Source organism: Bos indicus x Bos taurus, chromosome 14 (genome assembly GCF_003369695.1).
Source record: "Bos indicus x Bos taurus breed Angus x Brahman F1 hybrid chromosome 14, Bos_hybrid_MaternalHap_v2.0, whole genome shotgun sequence".
NCBI classification, from domain to species: Eukaryota; Metazoa; Chordata; class Mammalia; order Artiodactyla; family Bovidae; genus Bos; species Bos indicus x Bos taurus.
The window spans coordinates 24,894,829-24,915,537 of record NC_040089.1 but is presented as its reverse complement, the minus strand read 5'-3'; the positions used below and the strand labels follow the sequence as shown (position 1 = coordinate 24,915,537).

The following is a 20,709-nucleotide window of genomic DNA, read 5'->3' as shown; positions in this document are numbered from 1 at the left end:
TCACTCAAGTCCTTGTCCTTCAGCCACAAGGGCTGGTGAGTTACAACGTTCTTTAGATGGGTCAGGGCACTGTAAATCTGGTTTCAAAAATTTTAACTTCGAACTAACCTTCTGAATTCTTCTGCCAGCAGTAATGCCATTTAAAAAGATTTCTAATATAAGCGGCTTTCAGGCATACATGCAGTGAGTCACCCTGTCAACAGTAAGCAGGACAGTGGCTTAGCAGATGGGCAGACACCTACTGATCAATTCACAAATTTATGACACTACGATGCTGCTTCTCAGAACTGGGACCATAGCTTCATGAGATTTTAAAAGAAACCAATATCTACTGCTCCCCCCACCAAGTTAAGAACCAGTGACTTATAGATAGCAATGTGTCCTTTATATACTTAAAATACCCTTCCCCCCAGAAGCTGTTTACAGAATATATTCCAGTATTTCACTCTTAAAAACCAGTGGAGCACTTCTGACTGGTGGTCTGTTTAAAAAAACAAACAAACAAAAAACCTCCACCCTCAGTAATAGACAAAATCTAAGTAACATATCTTACCCTCTCTTAACAGACTCCAGAAACTGGGCATTTGTTGGGTCACTGTAAGGTCTCAATTCTCCATCATCCAAGCTGAAACCGTTGCTCCACAGTTTAAGCAAAATTTGAACCTTTCGCACATAGAAAAAAGAAATACAAGAATGCGTCTGCATTAAACAATTTTAATTTTCAAACACGTTATTTACCACTTACTTACAGTATGAAGTACACACTTCCCTGGTGGTCCAGGGGTTAAGAATCTGCCTGCCAATGCCAAGGAAATGGGTTTGATCCCTGGTTGGGGAGCTAAGATCCCATGTACTGTGGGGCAATTAAGTCCATGTGCTACAACTACCGAGTCCAAGCTCTAAAGCCCGTACTCCACAACAAGAGAACCCACCACAAGGAGAAGCCTGCACACCGCAACTAGAGAGTAGCCCCCATTCGCTTCAACTATAGAAAGGCCGTGCAGCAATGAAGACCCAGTGCAGCCAAAAATAAATTAAAAAGAAAAAAAAAAAACAAAAAACCCAACAAAAATTTAAAAAAATATACAAAGCTTTTTGTACCATCCTTTACTTTATTCAGGTCAAATAAGGACATAAATGGAACCATGTGAGCTTCCTTAGATTTGTATTTGGCTTAACAAACTGACAATGGCTAAAATATCAAAGGTGCCACTGTGGGAGCCTGGCCTTGAAGTACAATTATTTCTAGTTCACTGAGAAGATCCAAGTCATGAGAGAAGCCACTGCTACCCCACAGCCACTCTTCCCCTTCATCTACACTCATATTCTTCTCTGCTTCATGCCAGAGAGCACGATGGAATCTCCAGCGACCCTCCTAAGTTAAACTATTCATCACATTGAAAACGAGACGGTTAACTCCAAAATTTCAAAAAGAAAAAAACAAAGACTGACTTTAGGCATCTCTACGTTTGTGCGTACGTGTTGTGTCCAACTCTTTCTGACCATGTGGACTGTAGCCTGCCAGGTTCCCCTGTCCATGGGATTCTCCAGGCAACAACACTGGAGTGGACTGCCATTTCCTTCTCCAGGGGATCTTCCTAATCTAGGGATCGAACCCATGTCTCTTGTGCCTCCTGTATTGGCAGGTGATTGTTTATGACTTGGGTCACCTGGGAAGCCCTACGTTTCCATGTATATAACTCAGCTAATTCTACACCATGATGGTATGCCATTTATAATAATTATTATAACATTTATGTAACTCATTTTGACAGTGAATGATACATTCTTTCACAAACGGTTATATATCTTTAAGTGCAAGGCACAGCTGAGATACAAAAAAGGCACAGCTGAGAAACACAACATTTGAATCTGAAAACTTACACATTAGTTTTTTTAATCAATACTTCAAAAAATAACAGAAGAGAATTTCAGTTTTTAATTTTATAAAAACCGGAGTAACTAGGGGCAAAAATCAACAATTTCTCATTTTCATTACTGTACCTACATCTTGCAACTGATTTTCTCCATAGATGTATTCAGACTGCTTACAAAAGGAATTACCCAATCTGTATCCTCCACCTGTAAAAGACTAAAAAAAAACAGCAAGTGGGTTAAAAATTCAGTCTTATTAAAGCAAAATGTATGATAATGTATGATATATATTTTAAAACTAGATCAATTAGCCACACTGGTATATACTTTCCAGGAAATTTTTACATTAAAATAAAGGTCTTATGTTACAGAAATGTATACTCTAGTATATCATTTTCTTCCCATAAAAACATGAGTGACTCAGAAACTGAAATAACTTATGCCAATCTTAAATTATGAAATACATTCATACACTGAAATAATATTTTTAATTAGGAACAGACTTTTAAAACTCACCATTAATATTTTATAACAAGTCTTATAATAAAATTATAATTCTTGAATCATATTTGACAAAGCATTAAGAGCTTCATAGAGAAAGGAAGAATTTAATAAATTGAGTATAAATAACCCTGAAGAAAAGCTCCATACTTATTTTATAAGCAGCTTTGATTCAACTGTAATGAATCAACTGAACTGCACTTTTTATTTTGTTTCACTAATCACAAGCTCTTCTATTTTTCAGGTGAGGCAGCTTATGAAGTAAAAAACCATTCCTTTTAATTATTATTCATATCATATGTGGGTTTTTAATCATCACACTCATAGAAATGTTAAGAAACTGCTTTAATTTTTGATTAATAGAAAGTTATAGACTTTGAAAAATAACGGAAATATCTGAAAAAGAAATACACAGAGAAATAGTGTTTGCAAATAATATAAAAATCTATAGCAGATCAAGTATACTGATAGCATATAAAACTTCAGCCCTTACCTTAGATTTGTCATCACCCGAGGCTCTTGTGGCTTCATTCAGAGGGATGGCTCCATGCTGTCTCGCCTCTCTGAAAAGTTCATTCACAATTTTCCCAGTTGAAGGTTGAACTATATGTAATCCACTGCATTCATGCTCACTTGAATAGAACCTTTAAACATTGTAAAGTTCATGAATAAAAACAGATTGTAAGCATAAACTACTTTAAAGCAAAAGACTACATAGTCTTAGGAAATGACTTTTATTTAAAAAGAGCCATTTCTATGGCTTTTGTGAAAGTACTTAATTTTAAAATCGGGATCAAGAAATTAAGAAGTAAAGAGTTCATTTATCTACTTTCTCATGGAGTCTGAGGAAACGCTGGTAGCAGGCTCAGCATGCCACCTGAGAACTAGCTTGCTTCTTCCTCCCTCCCGCTCTGTGACTGCTGATCTATCGGTGTGATCCTGGGAAAACACTGCTGACAGCCAGAAGCTAAGTCGCCTCCCCAGAGGAATCCACATTTCATAGGACTTGGTTAGTGAAAAGCCCTCCAGATTGAGACGATATGAACATCTAAATCCACAGGCCTACACATCGAGTTTATTCCTCAGAGAGCTCTGACTGAAAAATTAACCTCCCCCCATGTTAAAGGTTGTAATCTCCCTGTGTTAAAGGGCTTCCTTGGTGGCTCAGAAGATAAAGAATCTGCTTGCAATGCAGGAAGCCTGGGTTAAATCCCTGAAGAAGGGAATGGCAACCCACTCCAGTATTCTTGCCTGGAGAACCCCATGGACAGAAAAGCCTGGTGAGCTACAGTCCATGGGGTCACAAAGAGTCAGACATGACTGAATGACTAACACTTTCACACTTTTTCACTATGTTAAAGGTAAATAATTCAGACCACAATTTTCTCAATGTGTTAACTATGCACTGAATCATTTCTCCTCTCTTTTCTATTTCCTCATAAAAGCTTCCTTCACATAAATTAGTACACTATTTTATCTTTCAAGATTTTTTCCAGTCAAGAATGTCAGAAAATATAACCAATGAAATATAAACATGGAGACTTTCAGAATAAGATGAAAACCAAAGCTCATTTCCTGAACTACACATACCCTCCAGTCCAGTTTCCAATCTACAATGAACTGACTCAGAAAATGAAACAGACGGGGAAAATTCTATCAGCACTGAAGATCAGGGATAGAGTCACCTTCAAGGCTTTCTCCAAATGAGTACATGGAGAACGAAACAGGAAAGGGAAAGGAAGCTCTGCTCTCAACTCACTGTCCATGGAGGAAAGATCCAAGAGGAGAACAGTGGACACCAGCAGAACCCCACTAACAAGGCTGGTTCACAGCTGGGGGCGGCTGGGTGGACTCCAAGCTCCTAGTGCCCTGGGGAGGCACCTGAGGTCCAAGTTTAGCCAGAAGAGGAGCCAACCGAAGCCCTCCTGCCAAGCTGATCCTCGGAGGGCCCCATGCAACAAACCAAGGCCAGGCACTGCCATGGCTGGGTTTAAGACTAGGGTCAGTGCAAGAAGCCAGTAGTCATGTAGGGATGTGAGAGCTGTAAAGAACGCTGAGTGCCAAAGAATTGATACTTTCAAACTATGGTGCTGGAGAAGACTCTTGAGAGTTCCCTGGACAGCATGGAAATCAAACCAGTCAACCCTAAAGGAAACCAACCCTGAATACTCATTGGAAAGACTGATGCTGAAGCTCAAATACTATGGCCACCTGATGTGAACAGCTGACACATTGGAAAATGCTGGGAAAGACTGAAGGCAGGAGAAGTGGGTGACAAAGGATGAGACGGTTGGATGGCATCACTGACTCAATGGACATGAGTTTGAACAATCTCCGGTAGATGGTGAAGGTCAGGGGGGCCTGGCGTGCTGCAGCTGATGGGGTTGCAAAGAGTCGGACACGGCAACTGAACAACAGGGCAAGAAAGAGCCTGACAGCTGATGCCTTAAATGGCAGTATGAGAAGGGAAGGGGAAGGGAGGGAAGGGGGAAGGAGGGAAGGGGAGGGAGTGGGGAGCTTCTGCTGCAGGCTCTCCCTAATCTCTTGAGCTTAGGCTCCCTCCTGGGTCCCTAATCTCAAGAGCTGAGTTACAAGGCTCCTTCTTCTCAGTCTCGGTGAGAAAGACCTTACAGGAAAAACCGGGCACAGGAAAAGATTTACTAACTTCTTTACGGTCTCTGAATTTTTATCACCAGTATAAGAAATCTCTGCCTGCCTTGAGGTCTATTTTCTTCCAGAAATTTTATTGTTTCCCTTTTATATTTAGATCCACAATCCACCTTTCACCTCTTTCATAAGTATTCCTATATACTTACTTCTCTCTTGCTCTATTTCAACTCATCTGATCATCATTTGTCCCTGTCCAGAGATAACAACTTCCTCTGTAGAGATGACTCTCAAATACAGGTTTTAGAGCCTCTTACTTATGGTCCAGTGCTGAACTGAAAAGCACCTACTTGAATCCAGTTCATCTCTTCCCATGAATGATCACATTTTCCTCAGGTACTAGATTAAGAACTTTTCAGAGTTCTCTCCCATTCTCTTACTCTCTTTTCCATGTCACCACATTTCTATTCCACATCATCATGTTTCTACAATAAATTCTTTTAAAAGTATCCACACCAATGTCACCCTTTCTCCTCCATTCCACTGACACCACGCTAATCCTAATCCTAAATTTTACCAGCATACTCTTTGGATAACTACAGTTGTTCTTTTCTTGATGTCTTCTTATTTTGTTTTCCTCATTACTCTTTATTTTATATGGTACTGCCAGTCCTCTTTTTCTAAAGGTATTATAATAATAACTAACATTTATCAAGTGCTCATTTAATCCTCATAAAAATGGCATTAACTCCACTGTACAAATAAGAAATACTGAAGTTTAGGGAATTAAAAGACTTGTCCACTGCCAAAATCTTATTAGAACAGAGAGGAGAAAAACAACTGAGGTGTGTCTATAACTAGAAACAAAGTTTTTATCACTATAATTTTTATTGTAAAATTTACAGTAAAACCATACACTGGCTTTCCCCTTTCCACATAAGCACAGCTTTCCTTGGCCTTCCAGGCTGGCTGTGCTGTGGCTGCATCCAGGACTGGACATGTAATTTGTAGGCCCAGCACCAAAATGAAAGTGGGAGTCTCCTTGTTCAAAATGTGTTAAGAATTTCAAGACAGTAAGAGCAAAGTTTTCCAGCAAATGAAAACCGGAAAAGGTCAGTTTTCATTCCAATCCCAAAGAAAGGCAATGCCAAAGAATGTTCAAATTACCACACAATTGCACTCATCTCACATGCTAGCAAAGCAATGCTCAAAATTCTCCAAGCGAGGCTTCAACAGTATGTGAACCAAGAACTTCCAGATCTTCAAGCTGGATTTAGAAAAGGCAGAGGAACCAGAGATCAAACAGCCAAATCCAATGGATCACAGAAGAAGCAAGAGAATTTCAGAAAAACATCTACTTCTGCTTCACTGACTACACTAAAGCCTTTAACTGTGTGGATCACAACAAACTGTGGAAAATCCTTAAAGAGATGGGAACACCAGATCACCCTACCTGCCTCCTGAGAAATCTGTATGCGAGTCAAGAAACAACAGCTAAAACCAGACGTGGAACAATGGACTGGTTCCAAATTGAGAAAGGAGTACATCAGGGTTGTATATTGTCACCTTGCTTATTTAACTTATATGCAGTGTACATCAAGCAAAATGTACTTGGGCTGGATAAAGCACAAGCTGGAATCAAGATTGCCGGGAGAAACATCAATAACCTCAGATATGAGATGACACCACTCTTATGGCAGAAAGCAAAGAAGAACTAAAGAGTCTCTTGATGAAAGTGAAAGAGGAGCGTGAAAAATCTGGCTTAAAACTTAACATTCAAAAAACTAAGATCATGGCATCTGCTCCCATCACTTCATGGCAAATAGATGGGGCAACAGTGAAAACAGTGACAGACTTTAATTTCTTGTGCTCCAAAATCACTGCGGATGGTGACTGCAGCCATGAAATTAAAAGACGCTTGGCTCCTTGGAAGAAAAGCTATGACCAACCTAGACAGCATATTTAAAAAGCAGACATTACTTTACCAACAAAGGTCCATATGTCAAAGCTGTGGTTTTTCCAGTAGTCTCGTATGGATGTGAGAGTTGGACCATAAAGAAAGCTGAACGCCAAAGAATCAATGCTTTTGAACTGTGGTGTTGGAGAAGACTCTTGAGAGTCTCTTGGACGGTGGTGAGATCAAACCAGTCAATCCTAAAGGACATCAGTCCTGAATATTCATTGCTGAAGTTGAAACTCCAATAATTTGGCCACCTGATGCAAAGAACTGACTCACTGGAAAAGACCCTGATGCTGGGAGAGACTGAAGGCAGGAGAAGGGGATGACAGAGGATAAGATGGTTGGATGGCATCACTGACTCGATGGACATGAGTTTGAACAAGCTCTGGGAGTTGGTGATGGATAGGGAAGCCTGGCGTGCTGCAGTACATGGAGTTGCAAAGAGTTGGACACGACTGAGTGACTGAACTGAAGAGCAAAGCATTAAAGCAAGCTCGAGGCCCTTCCCAGTGAGGTTCTCTGGGTGCGCACAGAGGCCCCACATGATTGAAGTAGGCCCTGGTAGCACCCAGTCTGTCCATCCTCACCTGCCATGAGGCTACCCAAGTTCTGCTGCTCCTCTTCAGCTCCCTCCTGTCATTTTTATTACTTTTTTCTTCTAGGCCTATTCTGTCCCTTGTCTTCTAGTTATCTTTAAAGGCCCAGCCAGATACCCACACTGTGCCAGATATTGTGGACACTTGTCTCACTAAATCTGCAAAACCATACTAGGATCTAATGACTTGTAGGGAACATTTTTTTAAGTTCTTATATTTTTGAAGAAGAAGAGTTACATTTTTAAAGTCCTATTTGTGACAGAGAACCTTTTGTGGATGAATATGTAAAAGCAGGTGTCAGGCTGTCTTCTGTGAACTTTTCTGTAGATCCTGTCCCTCCTTTTCTTTAAAACAGATCAAGTTATGTGTAGACTACTGAAACTTCACATGATGGTCACACTGAAAATATACTGGCTTAAAACAACAATGAACAGATGAATGTTTTGATATTTAAAGTTGTTCAAGAAGGTGGACCATGAAGTAAGGTGGACCATTTCTGTACCAGACAAAAGCAGCAGACATGCAATGAAATCAGGCAGATGTCACTGCCAAATGTGAAGCCAACAGAACCACATACTTTCTATTCAAAAATATCACACTTAGCAAAAAGAAAAGATGGTCAATAATTTGGTTTGCAATTGTATTTTAAGCGGATCAAACAGCATAAGCCTCAATATATTTAATGCAGCTCCTCCTTTTGGACAAGTAATTCTAGAAATCATATCTGAGGCACTAAGTCCTTAAAAATTGCATTATCAAATTGTAAACATTAATGGCAACACTGTGTCAGCATAAAAGAAAAGAGAAAACAATTCACTGAAATATTTTAAGGATTATATTTGAATCCTTAAGGAAAATATTAATGTACTAATTTTAAGAAGTCAAATATTTTGATTTTTTATACCAGCAAATCAAGTCATTCAAAAACTGGTTCAAATTGGGGAAGAATAGTCAAATAACTTATGAGTAAAACTTTGGTACATTAATATTTTAAGCACTTTCAAAGTTTCGGAGACTGAACAAATTAAGGAAGCAGCTAAAATATATATATGTCTGTGTATATATAATACATATGTATATATGTATTATATATATGTGTATAATACATATACATTATATAAATGCCTATATAATACATTTATATTATACAAATGTCTGTGTATATATATACATACACATTATATAAATATCTGTGTATAATATATATTATACATATATATACACACATACATATATAATACATGTATTACACATATATCTGTGTGTATATATATATATCAGATAAACTTAAGTGAAAGGGAAGGATATTCAGACTGTGCCAAGATGACCAATCTGCAGACAATAAAGGAAAGACTGTACCTCCTGGTGGAGTGATGGTGGCGGTCAGCACCCTAACCGAGTGAACAGGGCACCAAGAGTGGGGGAACCCGAAACCATAAGGCTCCTGGTGTAACATAATACACAGCAGAAAATGTCAATAAGTAGTACTCTTGACAAGCATGTTTAACAAGAAACTCTTGACAAGCATTTAACGAGAATCTAAATGTGAGGAAACAGTGACCTTGAATGTGGGACATTTTATAAGACATCTGGGCCCAGCTCTTCAATGTCAACGTAATAAGCTTTAAACAGATGAGTTAAAAGCAGACAATGGAAAGATGGGAAGAATGCTCTGGATTCAGATTTAAAACCGGCATCATCAGTGAAATGTATCCTAAATCCTCAAAACCTCTAAGAGTATCTGATTATGGACTATGTAGTAAATGACATGCAGTCAGAGCTCACTTTCTAAGGTGTGAGACATTATCAAGGAGTGTTTGCGTCTTACTGGGTGTGGACTGCAGCCTCTAGGGATGAAGTGCTATCACGGCTGCAATTTACTTTCAGGTGGTTGAGTAACAGAGAGTGTGTGCACCAATGAACTGCTACAGTATATAAACAACTGGTGAATATTGGAGCAGACACAGTATATGTTCATTATCCTAATCTTTTGATTATCTATGTATTTGAAAAATTGTAAAATAAAAAGTTGGGGTGAAAATTATAAATTATAAGTGTTATTCTTTCCATTCAGGAAAGATAGGTCATTTTATCTCCCCTACAGGAAGAAGGAAGGCAGAATAGTAACAAAAAAAGTAATTTCCACTGAATTTTTCAACTTCTGGAGAAATAAAAGACTTTCTGAGAATGAGATGTAATGGGGAAATTCAAGCTTCTCCCTAGTAATGAGATTTGTGTACTAAAAAGACATTAATGAACATATACATGGAAATAAGAAAACTCATGACAATAAAATATACCTGGTTTCCATCTCTTAAATCTTCACTGTTGGTTCTTTTTATAGTTCAGGGGTTTTAACAACAGCAAATACTATCTATCACTATTAGATGTAGCATCATCCAATGGAAGGAAAGACAGAGTCCTAAAGTCACAGATTCTTAAATGGAGAACAAAACACACAGAGGGGTTCCATGGATGGACTTTAAGAAACACGCAAACCTTTAAAAATGAATGACAAAGCTGGATGTAAATGTTCTAGGGGAAAGACGGTGTAGCTTTTATCAGATCCTCAATGAGTCCTATGACTCAAAATAGAACCACAGTGCCCAAGAAAAATACTACTCAGTATACTATGCTTTGTGAGGTCTATCAAAACATTAAGTATTTAAGATAATTTCCCCCAAATTTTCTTCTTGCTTTCTATTATAGTTTCAGAAATAGTATCTAAAAATATTTAAGAAATTATAGTTAAAAAATTCCCAAGGCCATTTAAAATAATGTGGGATTAGTGAACTAAAAAGGGATACAAGTTTGAAAAACAAAACTTACCTTTGAGGTGCTGTCTGTGGGCTTTTAAAGGCTGTAGCTTTAGGTCTATCAGATTTGGAAGCTTTGCATTTCACTTCATCTTCATATAATTCTGCCAAGGCCAACTACAGAATAACAGATTTGTTATAAAGTATAAAAACATTAGAAATAAACTCTCTGTACAAAAAGTTAGGAATAGAAAATTAACTTGTAATTGAGTAGTCAAGATTTTTAATTAAAAATGAAGGCTGCTATTTCAGAAGAGGACTCCCTTCCAAAATAAAACCAGTGTAGCTCTCACTAAAATGTCACACATAGTAGCATAAATTAAAGTTACAATAATAGCTTAATTACTTTCAATGAACTATTCAACAGCTTCAAAAATGATTTGTTAACAGATTAGTTTCAAAGTTGGAACTATAATTCTTTTAAAAATACTTGAAGATGTTTTACACTTATGTCAGCTTGCTCTCATTAGATCCCATAAAAATATTTCATTTAGTTCTTCACGTTTTCAAAATCTGAGTACATAAAACAATTTCAAAATTATTCTATTTATAAGTTTACCAGACATAAAAACTTCTAAAGTTTAGGAAAATAAGCTTCTAAAAAATAAAAGACAATGAAAAATATATATATAGTTTATATAACTGTTAGAAAGCAGTATTACCAAATTATGCTTTATAAATATATGGCTGGATATCTCTTTCAAAATGAAGTCAACAAAGCATACTTTTTGAAACTGCAATTTTAAGAAATTATCAAAATATTTCATTATTATATAAGCTATATTGTTTCCACTTTTGACATCCTTGGACAACTCAAGTCAGACTTTCCTTCATGGCCCTTGTGGCTATTCAATTAAAACTGGCATGACCCTAATCTTTGGAAAATTAAAAAAACCAAGAAACACTCTGCTGCAAAACTCAGATGAAGTACTCCTAGAAAACGAGAAATATGAAACAATCTCCAGGGATTCTGTCCTCAGTAGGAAAAGAAAAATAGGGAACTGGGCCAAAGCTAATTTTCTGAAGAGTCTATTAATCAACCTTTAAAATATGCAAGAAACAAGAAAACAAAACTGAAAGGCTTTATTTTTCCCACCTAACTTTTGACCGCCACTGCTTACACATATGTCAACTTTCATGTTTCTATCATGTTAATTTTGCAAGAAACCTTAATTATAAAAGTGCAGTGTAGCCTAAAAGAATCTTATTAAACTCCTAACTTAGGTTCTTACTGTGTGAGCTTAAGCAAATTATTTAACTTCTCTGAGCTTTTTAGTTCCCTCATCTTCTAATGTCTACAATAAAGGGATTACATAATGTATGTGAAGCACAAGGCAAATGCTCCATTACCAGAAGGTAGTATTAAAACCTCCTCAACAATGATTTTTATCACTGTTTCATTTTCCCCAAGATTTTTCTTGCTCCAGTATTATCTATATATCTTCTATGATCTTTTCCTACCTTATCTTCTCCAAAAGGGAGAAACAAACAAATCACCCTCACCATGCACAAAAAAATAAATGAGAGAGATGGACAGAGACAGACACTCTAATTACCTGGACCCAAGGTTTTAAGAAATTTTTACCTTCAAAAATTTTCTTCAAAACCATATTCCTTTATGGATTTCCTCATGAGATGATAATATTGCTCTATGAATTATTTTTATGCTATTCCTCCATCAATGGAAATGGTACCTGTATGTCAAAGGCCCATTATAGCCATCCTTTATGAAGCCTTTTCTAGTTTTCTTAAGTGATGTAAATCCTTATAGCATATGGCATTCTATTATTGACACATATTAAATATTACATTCTCATCACTTGTGTACTTTTCTTACTATTTCATCCCCCCTACTATAATTTATAAATTTCTGCCTCTTGAGAAATTTGTATGCAGGTCAGGAAGCAACAGTTAAAACTGGACATGGAACAACAGACTGGTTCCAAATAGGAAAAGGAGTACGTCAAGGCTGTATATTGTCACCCTGCTTATTTAACTTCTATGCAGAGTACATCATGAGAAACGCTGGACTGGAAGAAACACAAGCTGGAATCAAGATTGCCGGGAGAAATATCAATAAACTCAGCTATGCAGATGACACCACCCTTATGGCAGAAAGTGAGGAGGAACTAAAAAGCCTCTTGATGAAAGTGAAAGCAGAGAGTGAAAAAGTTGGCTTAAAGCTCAACATTCAGAAAACGAAGATCATGGCATCTGGTCCCATCACATCATGGGAAATAGATGGGCAAACAGTGGAAACAGTGTCAGACTTTATTTTTTTGGGCTCCAAAATCACTGCAGATGGTGACTGCAGCCATGAAATTGAAAGACGCTTACTCCTTGGAAGGAAAGTTATGACCAACCTAGATAGCACATTCAAAAGCAGAGACATTACTTTGCCAACAAAGGTCTGTCTAGTCAAGGCTATGGTTTTTCCTGTGGTCATGTATGGATATGAGAGTTGGACTGTGAAGAAGGCTGAGCGCCGAAGAATTGATGCTTTTGAACTGTGGTGTTGGAGAAGACTCTTGAGAGTCCCTTGGACTGCAAGGAGATCCAACCAGTCCATTCTGAAGGAGATCAGCCCTGGGATTTCTTTGGAAGGAATGATGCTAAAGCTGAAACTCCAGTACTTTGGCCACCTCACGCGAAGAGTTGACTCATTGGAAAAGACTCTGATGCTGGGAGGGATTGGGGGCAGGAGGAGCAGGGGACGACAGAGGATGAGATGGCTGGATGGCATCACTGACTCGATGGACGTGAGTCTGGGTGAACTCCGGGAGTTGGTGATGGACAGGGAGGCCTGGCGTGCTGCGATTCATGGGGTCGCAAAGAGTAGGACATGACTGAACGACTGAATTGACTGACTGAATGACTTTAATTTAGGCTTCCCAAATTGTTTCTAATGCAGAACTGGACAGGCACCCAGAAAATTCTTATTAAATTATGTAGACTACAACACAACAGGAATCATAGAGAGATATGGGTAGATAACTTATGCTATAGATTTAAAAACTGAGATATTGGGTTGGCCAAAAGTTTGTTTGGGTTTTTTTTTTCATAAGCTGTTATGGAAAAATCTGAATGAACTTCTTGGCAAACTCAAAATTTCCTATAGTTTTGTACCTTGTTTTTTGCTTGAAGAAGATGTGAACAAACCTTGACAATCAAATAATCTTCTACAAAATAAATGAATAATGCAAACAATGCCTCTGATTCCATGAAATGTGGAACATATATTAATAAAATAGGAATATAGAGAAAATTACATCAGACCAGGGGGTCCAACTAGCTGAAAGGTTCTAGTTATTATTGGCACATCATTAACTTAGAAGAAAATGAATGATATTTAAAGGGAATTAATGCCAGGATCCATGATGTCCCTATAGCATCATATGGCATAAATTCATTAGCTAATTAGTATTATTTAACATAGCAAATGACACCATATCTGAAGAGATAATAAACTGAGGTACTGGTTAAAACCAGTAGAAAATGACAGAAAAATCTCAAATAAAGAGATAAAAATACATGCATTGTGAAATAATTATGGACTGTGAATTATCAGGACAGATTTCCATGAGCTAAACAACTAAATTATGTGATATTTCAATCACACAGAGAGAATAAAATATGTAAGCACTGATAATTTTTTCTCTAGAACTGGAAATGTGATGAATGTGTGAAAAGAACCTGAAACTGTGGGTAAGAATATCAACAACACAGCAAAAGACTGAAAGTACTGGAACTCCCAGTCTTAGACAACTGCCAGAAGGTATAATGTTATTGTTTAGTCGCTCAGTCCTGTTCTTTGTGACCTGGTGGACCTTAGCCTGCAAGGCTCCTCTGTCCATGGGATTTTCCAGGCAAGAATACTGGAGTAGGTTGCCATGCCCTCCTCCAGGGGATCTTCCCAATCCAGGCACTGAACCAGCATCTCCTGCACTGGCGGGAGGATTCTTTACCCCTGAGCCACCTGGGAAGCCCAGAAGGTACAATACAGACTTAAATCTAGAAGAGCAACATCAGCATCACCTGGGGGCCCTTTAAAACTGCAGGTGCTCAAGCCCTGCCCTGGACCAAGAGAGTCAGAAACTCAGGGTGGGGTTCAGGAACCTGTGCTTGAGCAAACCTTTCAGGTGACTCTGATGCACGTTAAAACTGAGAACCAAGGATAAGGGACACTGACACCAAGAGGATGAAGGTCCCAGATAGTCCTACTCTTTCCTCACTGACAGAACTCTCTTCTCTGCCCCATCCAAAGCCTATTCCAAACCCTGGTAAGTACTTAAGTTAGCCCCAATTTTTCCCCAACTCCAACCTATATGGAAATAAAGAAATAAAAACAGAAATCTTTTTCTTTTGATATCATTCTGAGGAGACCTGGAACAGAGTGTACCTAATCTGTTAACTCCACGTGTGTGGATAGAGGGAAGGGCATGACAAGAGACAAAGGGCTCTGAAGACGTTCAGAACTACTAATGAACACTGAGGTTTGGGGTGAGTACTGTCACTTTGTCATTACTTTGACAACAAAGATCTGAATAGTCAAAGCTATGGTTTTTCCAGTCGTCATGTATGGATGTGAGAGTTGGACCATAAAGAAGGCTGAGCACCAAAGAACTGATGCTTTTGAACTGTGGTGTTGGAGAAGACTCTTGAGAGTCCCCTGGACTGCAAGGAGATCAAACCAGTCAATCCTAAAGGAAATCAACCCTGAATACTCATTGGAAGGACTGATGCTGAAGCTGAAATTCCAATACTTTGACCACCTGATGCAAAGAGCTGACTCATTGGAAAATACTCTGATGCTGGGAAAGATGGAAGGCAGGAGGAGAATGGGACAATAGAGGTTGAGATGGTTGGATGGCACCACCAACTCAATGCACATGAGCTTGAGCAAGCTCCAGGAGTTGGTGAAGGACAGGGAAGCCAGGCATGCTGTGGTCCACGGGGTCACAAAGAGCTGGACACACTAAGTGACTGAACAACAAGTGCCACTTAACAGGGGCTTCCCAGGTGGTGCAGAGGAGAAGACCCCACCTGCCAGTGCAGGAGACAGAAGAGATGCGGGTTAGATCTCTGGGTAGGGAAGATCCCCTGCAGTAGGAAATGGCAACCCACTCCAGTATTCTTGCCTGGAGAATCCCATGGACAGAGAAGCCTGGCAGGCTGCAGTCTATGGGGTCACAAAGAGTTGGACACGACTGAGTACCTACATACTGTCACCAGCACTCCTGTCCCAAGCTTCCCCCTTAAATGTTCCCAATTCCGGAGGAGGAAGGGAGATAAAATCTACTCTCATTGTGGGACCCATGGGAAACTTCTGCTTTTAGAGAGTCAGAGGCTCACTGTGCTGGGAGGCTTTTGGGGGACGACCATCCATCTTTCCTGGTGTGGTAAATGAGGAAATCTCTCCTAATTTAGAGGCTGACAAACCCCACACTGCACGGCAGCTGACAAATAGGCACGGAGCGATACTTCTGCTTGTTCCAATTAGTAACACATCACCCTTCTCTCCTCAATAATACTGTGAAAGACTCTTAGAGCAAGTTGCCAGGAAATTAAGAAGTATCTACTGAAAACTGAACTAACTGGGTAATGCTTAAAATAACACAGCTAGATTAAACAATAAAAAGATAATCCAAAAATATTCACTATCCAAGAAACCAGCTGGGGAGAAGAACATTATCCAATTCTTTTAAACCTTTGATACGCACTCTATTACTTCATATGTCATTACTTTGGTTCTTTTCTTCCGGGGTTTCTTTGCAAATTCTTCACATTCTTATTAAATTCTAAAATAAACATTATCAATACTTAATGTATTTGAAATGCCAAATCACATTCATAAAAAAATCAGTAATCTACCTACCGAAAAGTAGATAGGAGACTGGAAAAAAAAAAGTTTATTTTCTAATTGATGGTGGAAAGGAAGGCATTCTCAAAATTAGCGACATCTACAACATTTCCAACAATTAATCATATCAATCCAGTGGACTCAGTCTAAATTTGACAAGTATCAGGTGATCATTAACCAAGCTATTCTCATTTTTCACATAAGAAGAAATAGATTTAAATTAGAGAAAGGCTATTAGGTCACATAGTTTTAACTTAGTAGCATTAGATGGACTAACCAGTGAAAGTTACAGTATTTTCTCCTTTAAGGGAAAAAGAGCCAAATATTTAGTAAGCAAGTCTGAGCCAGGGTAATACTGAAGAGGCACTTTACAGACATTCCTTTATTTCATCCTTGACACCTGTGATCAACATAACCCTGAATTTATGAATAAAGACACAGGATCAGAGAAGTTAGGACATTTCTCCTATACTCACGTGACTACTAAGCAGCAAGGTCAAGGAGCAAGCTGAAGCTGTTCTGACTAGAAACACCATTTTTCCCCCAAGGGCACATGCTGCGTCTTAGTGATGCTGGCCTTCAATAGACAAGATGAGGTAGATGAAACCCTCCTACTTCTGGATTCTGTTTACTACTACTAAATTGAGTCATAAATACTGCAAATGTTTTATCAATACATTGAGTTCATTTCCTAAGCTGACACTGATCACTCCATTCTCCAAATTCATCACTGTATGCACTGCTTATCTTGGCACTCAATCATCCTCCATCTTAAAAATGTTGTGTTAAATTCATGTGTATCTTATTTAGGCAAACAATGGGTAGAAATGCCTTTCACACTTCTAGGCCCTTCCAGTGTCCCAGCACCAACTGTGGATTTGATGTACTATTTATCTCTGCATTCCCAGAGCTTAGTAGTATGTTACAGGGCAGGTGGTCAATATACATTCGTTTAAAGAAGCAGAATGAAGGTGTGACAATAAAGAATTATAATAGACCTTTTCTACTAAGCCTGGTAGATGGAGGGACATTCATGTTTAATTATAGTCCCTATAGGCGTTTGGGGTTTCCCAGGTGGCTCAGTGGTAAAGAATCCACTTGCCAATGAAGGAGATGGTGGTTCGATCCCTGGGTAGGGAAGATCCCCTGGAGAAGGAAATGGCAATCCATTCCAGTATTCTTGCCTGGAGAATCCCATGGACAGAGGAGCCTGGCGGGCTACAGTCCATGGGGTCGCAAACCGCGACTGAGGAGACACACATCTTCACTGTTTCAATTTTATCAATCATCTTACAAAGGGACAGTTAAAAAAAACACCCTAAAATGAGTAGCGTGAAGCACCTGGCAGAGGGCGCTGGTATTGAGGCAATTAATGTCAATGTCCTGTAACATTACAAAGTTTTACATCCCCGTTTCTTACGTGCAATGTTTTCTACCCTATAGCAGTAACGACTAGGGTGCGAGACGTAGGATGAAATACTTATTTAGGTCACTGTGAAAGGAGATCAGCCCTGGGATTTCTTTGGAAGGAATGATGCTAAGGCTGAAACTCCAGTACTTTGGCCACCTCATGCGAAGAGTTGACTCACTGAAAAAGGCCCTGATGCTGGGAAGGATTGGGGGCAAGAGGAGAAGGGGACGACAGAGGATGAGATGGCTGGATGGCATCACTGACTCGATGGACGTGAGTCTGAGTGAACTCCGGGAGTTGGTGATGGACAGGGAGGCCTGGCGTGCTGCGATTCATGGGGTCGCAAAGAGTAGGACACGACTGAGCGACTGAACTGAACTGAAAGGGAAAAGCTCTCTGATTAAAAAGGAACCATTTTTACATTTAAATAAGCCAGAAACAGCATCCGAGAGAAACAAGACCAAACCGGCTTCCTTGTGACTCGACTTCCCCACGGCCACCTCAGAGTTTCCTTCTGCAGAAGTCTGACCGGAGCGTCAACCAGTGAAGCATTCAACTGACCCCTCAAAGAAGCCATTCGGAATCAACAGCTGCTTCTTAAAAGGCAAGAGGGGTGGAGGGGAAACGCCGCCGGGACACCTGAGAGCGCGGGGCGCCGACACTCGTTTCTCCCGACGCCCCTGTCCGGCGTGCCGCCCGGGGGAGACCCACGGAGTCCGAGTTCGGTCCCCGGGCGGGTCTGAGAAGCTCGGCCGCGACCGGAACGGCCCCACACATTCCCCCGCCGCACCGCCCGCCGCACCTGCAAGTCCCGCGCGCTCGGGGGCCGCGGCCCCGCCGCCCTCGGCTCCTCCTCGCCCGCCTCTCCGCCGCCGCCCTCCGCCATCTTTCACCGCTCCCGGCACCGCCGCCGACGCGCCTCCCGCGACTTCCGGGGCCGGTTGCCTGGCAACGGCGGGGCGGAGCGGTCCCAGTGCGCCTCCGCCTCCCCCGCCCCTCTCCCCCCCTCCCCGCGCGCCCCTCTTCCGGCGCCCGCCCACCTGTCCGGTCCCGCTCCTTTCCTTAAAGGAAGTTGGCTCAGAGTTTCCTTTCCGAGAAGGGCAGCACGGACTTGGGGATTTCTTTACCCCATGGTGACCATGTCTTCTGGAGAGTTCATCTGATGGAAAGTGCCACCTTACTTTTCCCATCTCGGTCACATTCTCTCGTTTCCCTGCCAAGGATTGGGTGGTGCGTCGACCCCGAAGCGTGAAGTGTTGTTGAGAAAAGAACCCCGTAAACTCTCTGTGATTAGAGCTGCTGCTGCTAAGTCGCTTCAGTCGTGTCCGACTCTGTGCGAGCCCAGAGACGGCAGCCCACCAGGCTCCCCCGTCCCTGGGATTCTCCAGGCAAGAACCCTGGAGTGGGTTGCCATTTCCTTCTCCAATGCATGAAAGTGAAAAGAGAAAGTGAAGTTGCTCAGTCGTCTTCGACTCTTAGCGACCCCATGGACTGCAGCCCACCAGGCTCCTCCGTCCATGGGATTCTCCGGGCAAGAGTACTGGAGTGGGGTGCCGTTGCCTTCTCCAGCGATTAGAGCTAGATACTCCTAAATTCTCTTTATTCACCTGAGACTTGTTCAGACTCCTGTCTTATCCCAGGTTTTTTCTATGACTCCGGACGCAAAGGTAAAAAGAAAGTAGTCCTGGTCATTATAAACCTCACAGTCTAGCGGAGGAAAAGAGATATAAACAGCGTAAATGCCATTTGCAGTAAAACTTTGCAGGAAATGTTCGGAGTGGAAGATGGGTGTGAAGGGAAATATTCTGCTGGCATCTGCTGCGTGCACCGTGCTAGGTGCGTTCTTTGTGTTCTCTTGTCTGCTGCTCTTGGAGGTGAGTATTGTTATTCCGTGTTATACCCAAGGAAAACTGATGACTAGTAACCACTAAATTCACTCTGTTGTGAATGGCGGTAGCGGATACTAAGCCTTGCATTTGCTGGTTATCCCAATGTTCTTTTTAGTACAGTATTTGTTGTTCAGCTGCTCTGTCGTGTCGCACTCTGCAACCCCATGGACTGCAGTACGCCAGGCTTCCCTGTGCTTGACAGTCTCCAGGAGTTTGCTCAAACTCATGTCCGTTGAGTCCATGATGCCATCCAACCATCTCGTCCAACATCTTGTCCAATTAGTACAACCATCTTTTTCAATTAGTACAACATTCTGCCCTAGAAATCCCTGGATCTTCCTTATATCCCATAAAGCCAATGGCATTTTGCCCCAGTCTTGAAGGATAAGTGCTCCTGATAAACTTTGAACCTAAAAGGACCACAGCGAAAGGCATGGGTTTGAAATACCATGTTAATGCTGGTAACCACATGGCTGAACCTTAGGAGAAATGATAAAAGATGGTTGGGGTTGGAGCGTGTGATTGCCATCTAGCCTGGAGATGCAGGACAGGTACTGAGGGGTCTTGCCTTAGTGAAGACATCAAATATTATGCCCTGGGCCAATGATTCTCAAGGCTCGTGCACAAAGACCTCCCCTCCCATTCCCAATGCAGGAACTCAGATTTAATTAGTATGGGATTCCAGTCAGGCATATTTTTTAAGATGCTCCCCATGTGGACTTTGTTTCTGGCCATGACAGTGTTCCTGATACTGGATTTGCCTTCCCCTCCCAACAATGAAAACACTAGACAAAATATATGAGACGATTATTTCCAGACACCGAACTACAGGCAGTACAGATCTGTGCTGTGCCAGAGAAGGGAAACGAGCGAGATGAGCGATGTTTGTCCTGGCTTTGTGCCTGGAACTCTCCTACAGTGCTGGTGAAATAGAAAATGGTGCAGCTACTTTGGAAAATAGTTTCTTCTAAACTTAAGTATTCATTGTCTTAAGACCCAGCATTGACCCTCCCAAGTATTGACCCAAGAGGAATGAAAATATGTGTTGACGAAAATATTTGTACCTAAATGTTCATAGAAGCTTTATTCATGATAGCTCCAAACTGCAAACTATCCAAATGTCCATCAACAAATGAATGAATAACATTTTGAGAAATTTCATAGCACAGACTACTACTCAACAATAAAAAGGAA

The 20,709-nt window shown here is 40.6% G+C and overlaps 1 protein-coding gene and 1 long non-coding RNA gene across 3 annotated transcripts in view; one reads left to right on the top strand and one right to left on the bottom strand.

Annotated features, from left to right (window-relative positions):
• UBXN2B (UBX domain protein 2B) overlaps positions 1-18,545 on the bottom strand; it is a 30,760-nt gene extending 12,215 nt beyond the window's left edge. The window contains exons 1-5 of the mRNA XM_027561027.1: positions 18,429-18,545; positions 10,369-10,472; positions 2,870-3,020; positions 2,009-2,092; positions 554-663 (exon numbers count right to left, since the gene is read on the bottom strand). Coding sequence (XP_027416828.1) covers positions 554-663; positions 2,009-2,092; positions 2,870-3,020; positions 10,369-10,472; positions 18,429-18,512 — 533 coding nt within the window. The 5' untranslated portion in view covers positions 18,513-18,545. The remainder of the gene's footprint in view (positions 1-553; positions 664-2,008; positions 2,093-2,869; positions 3,021-10,368; positions 10,473-18,428) is intronic.
• Positions 18,546-19,123: 578 nt separating this feature from the next.
• LOC113904192 overlaps positions 19,124-20,709 on the top strand; it is a 35,010-nt gene continuing 33,424 nt past the window's right edge. For both annotated transcript variants that reach the window (XR_003514438.1, XR_003514437.1), the window contains exon 1: positions 19,124-19,500. This is a non-coding gene — a long non-coding RNA (uncharacterized LOC113904192). The remainder of the gene's footprint in view (positions 19,501-20,709) is intronic.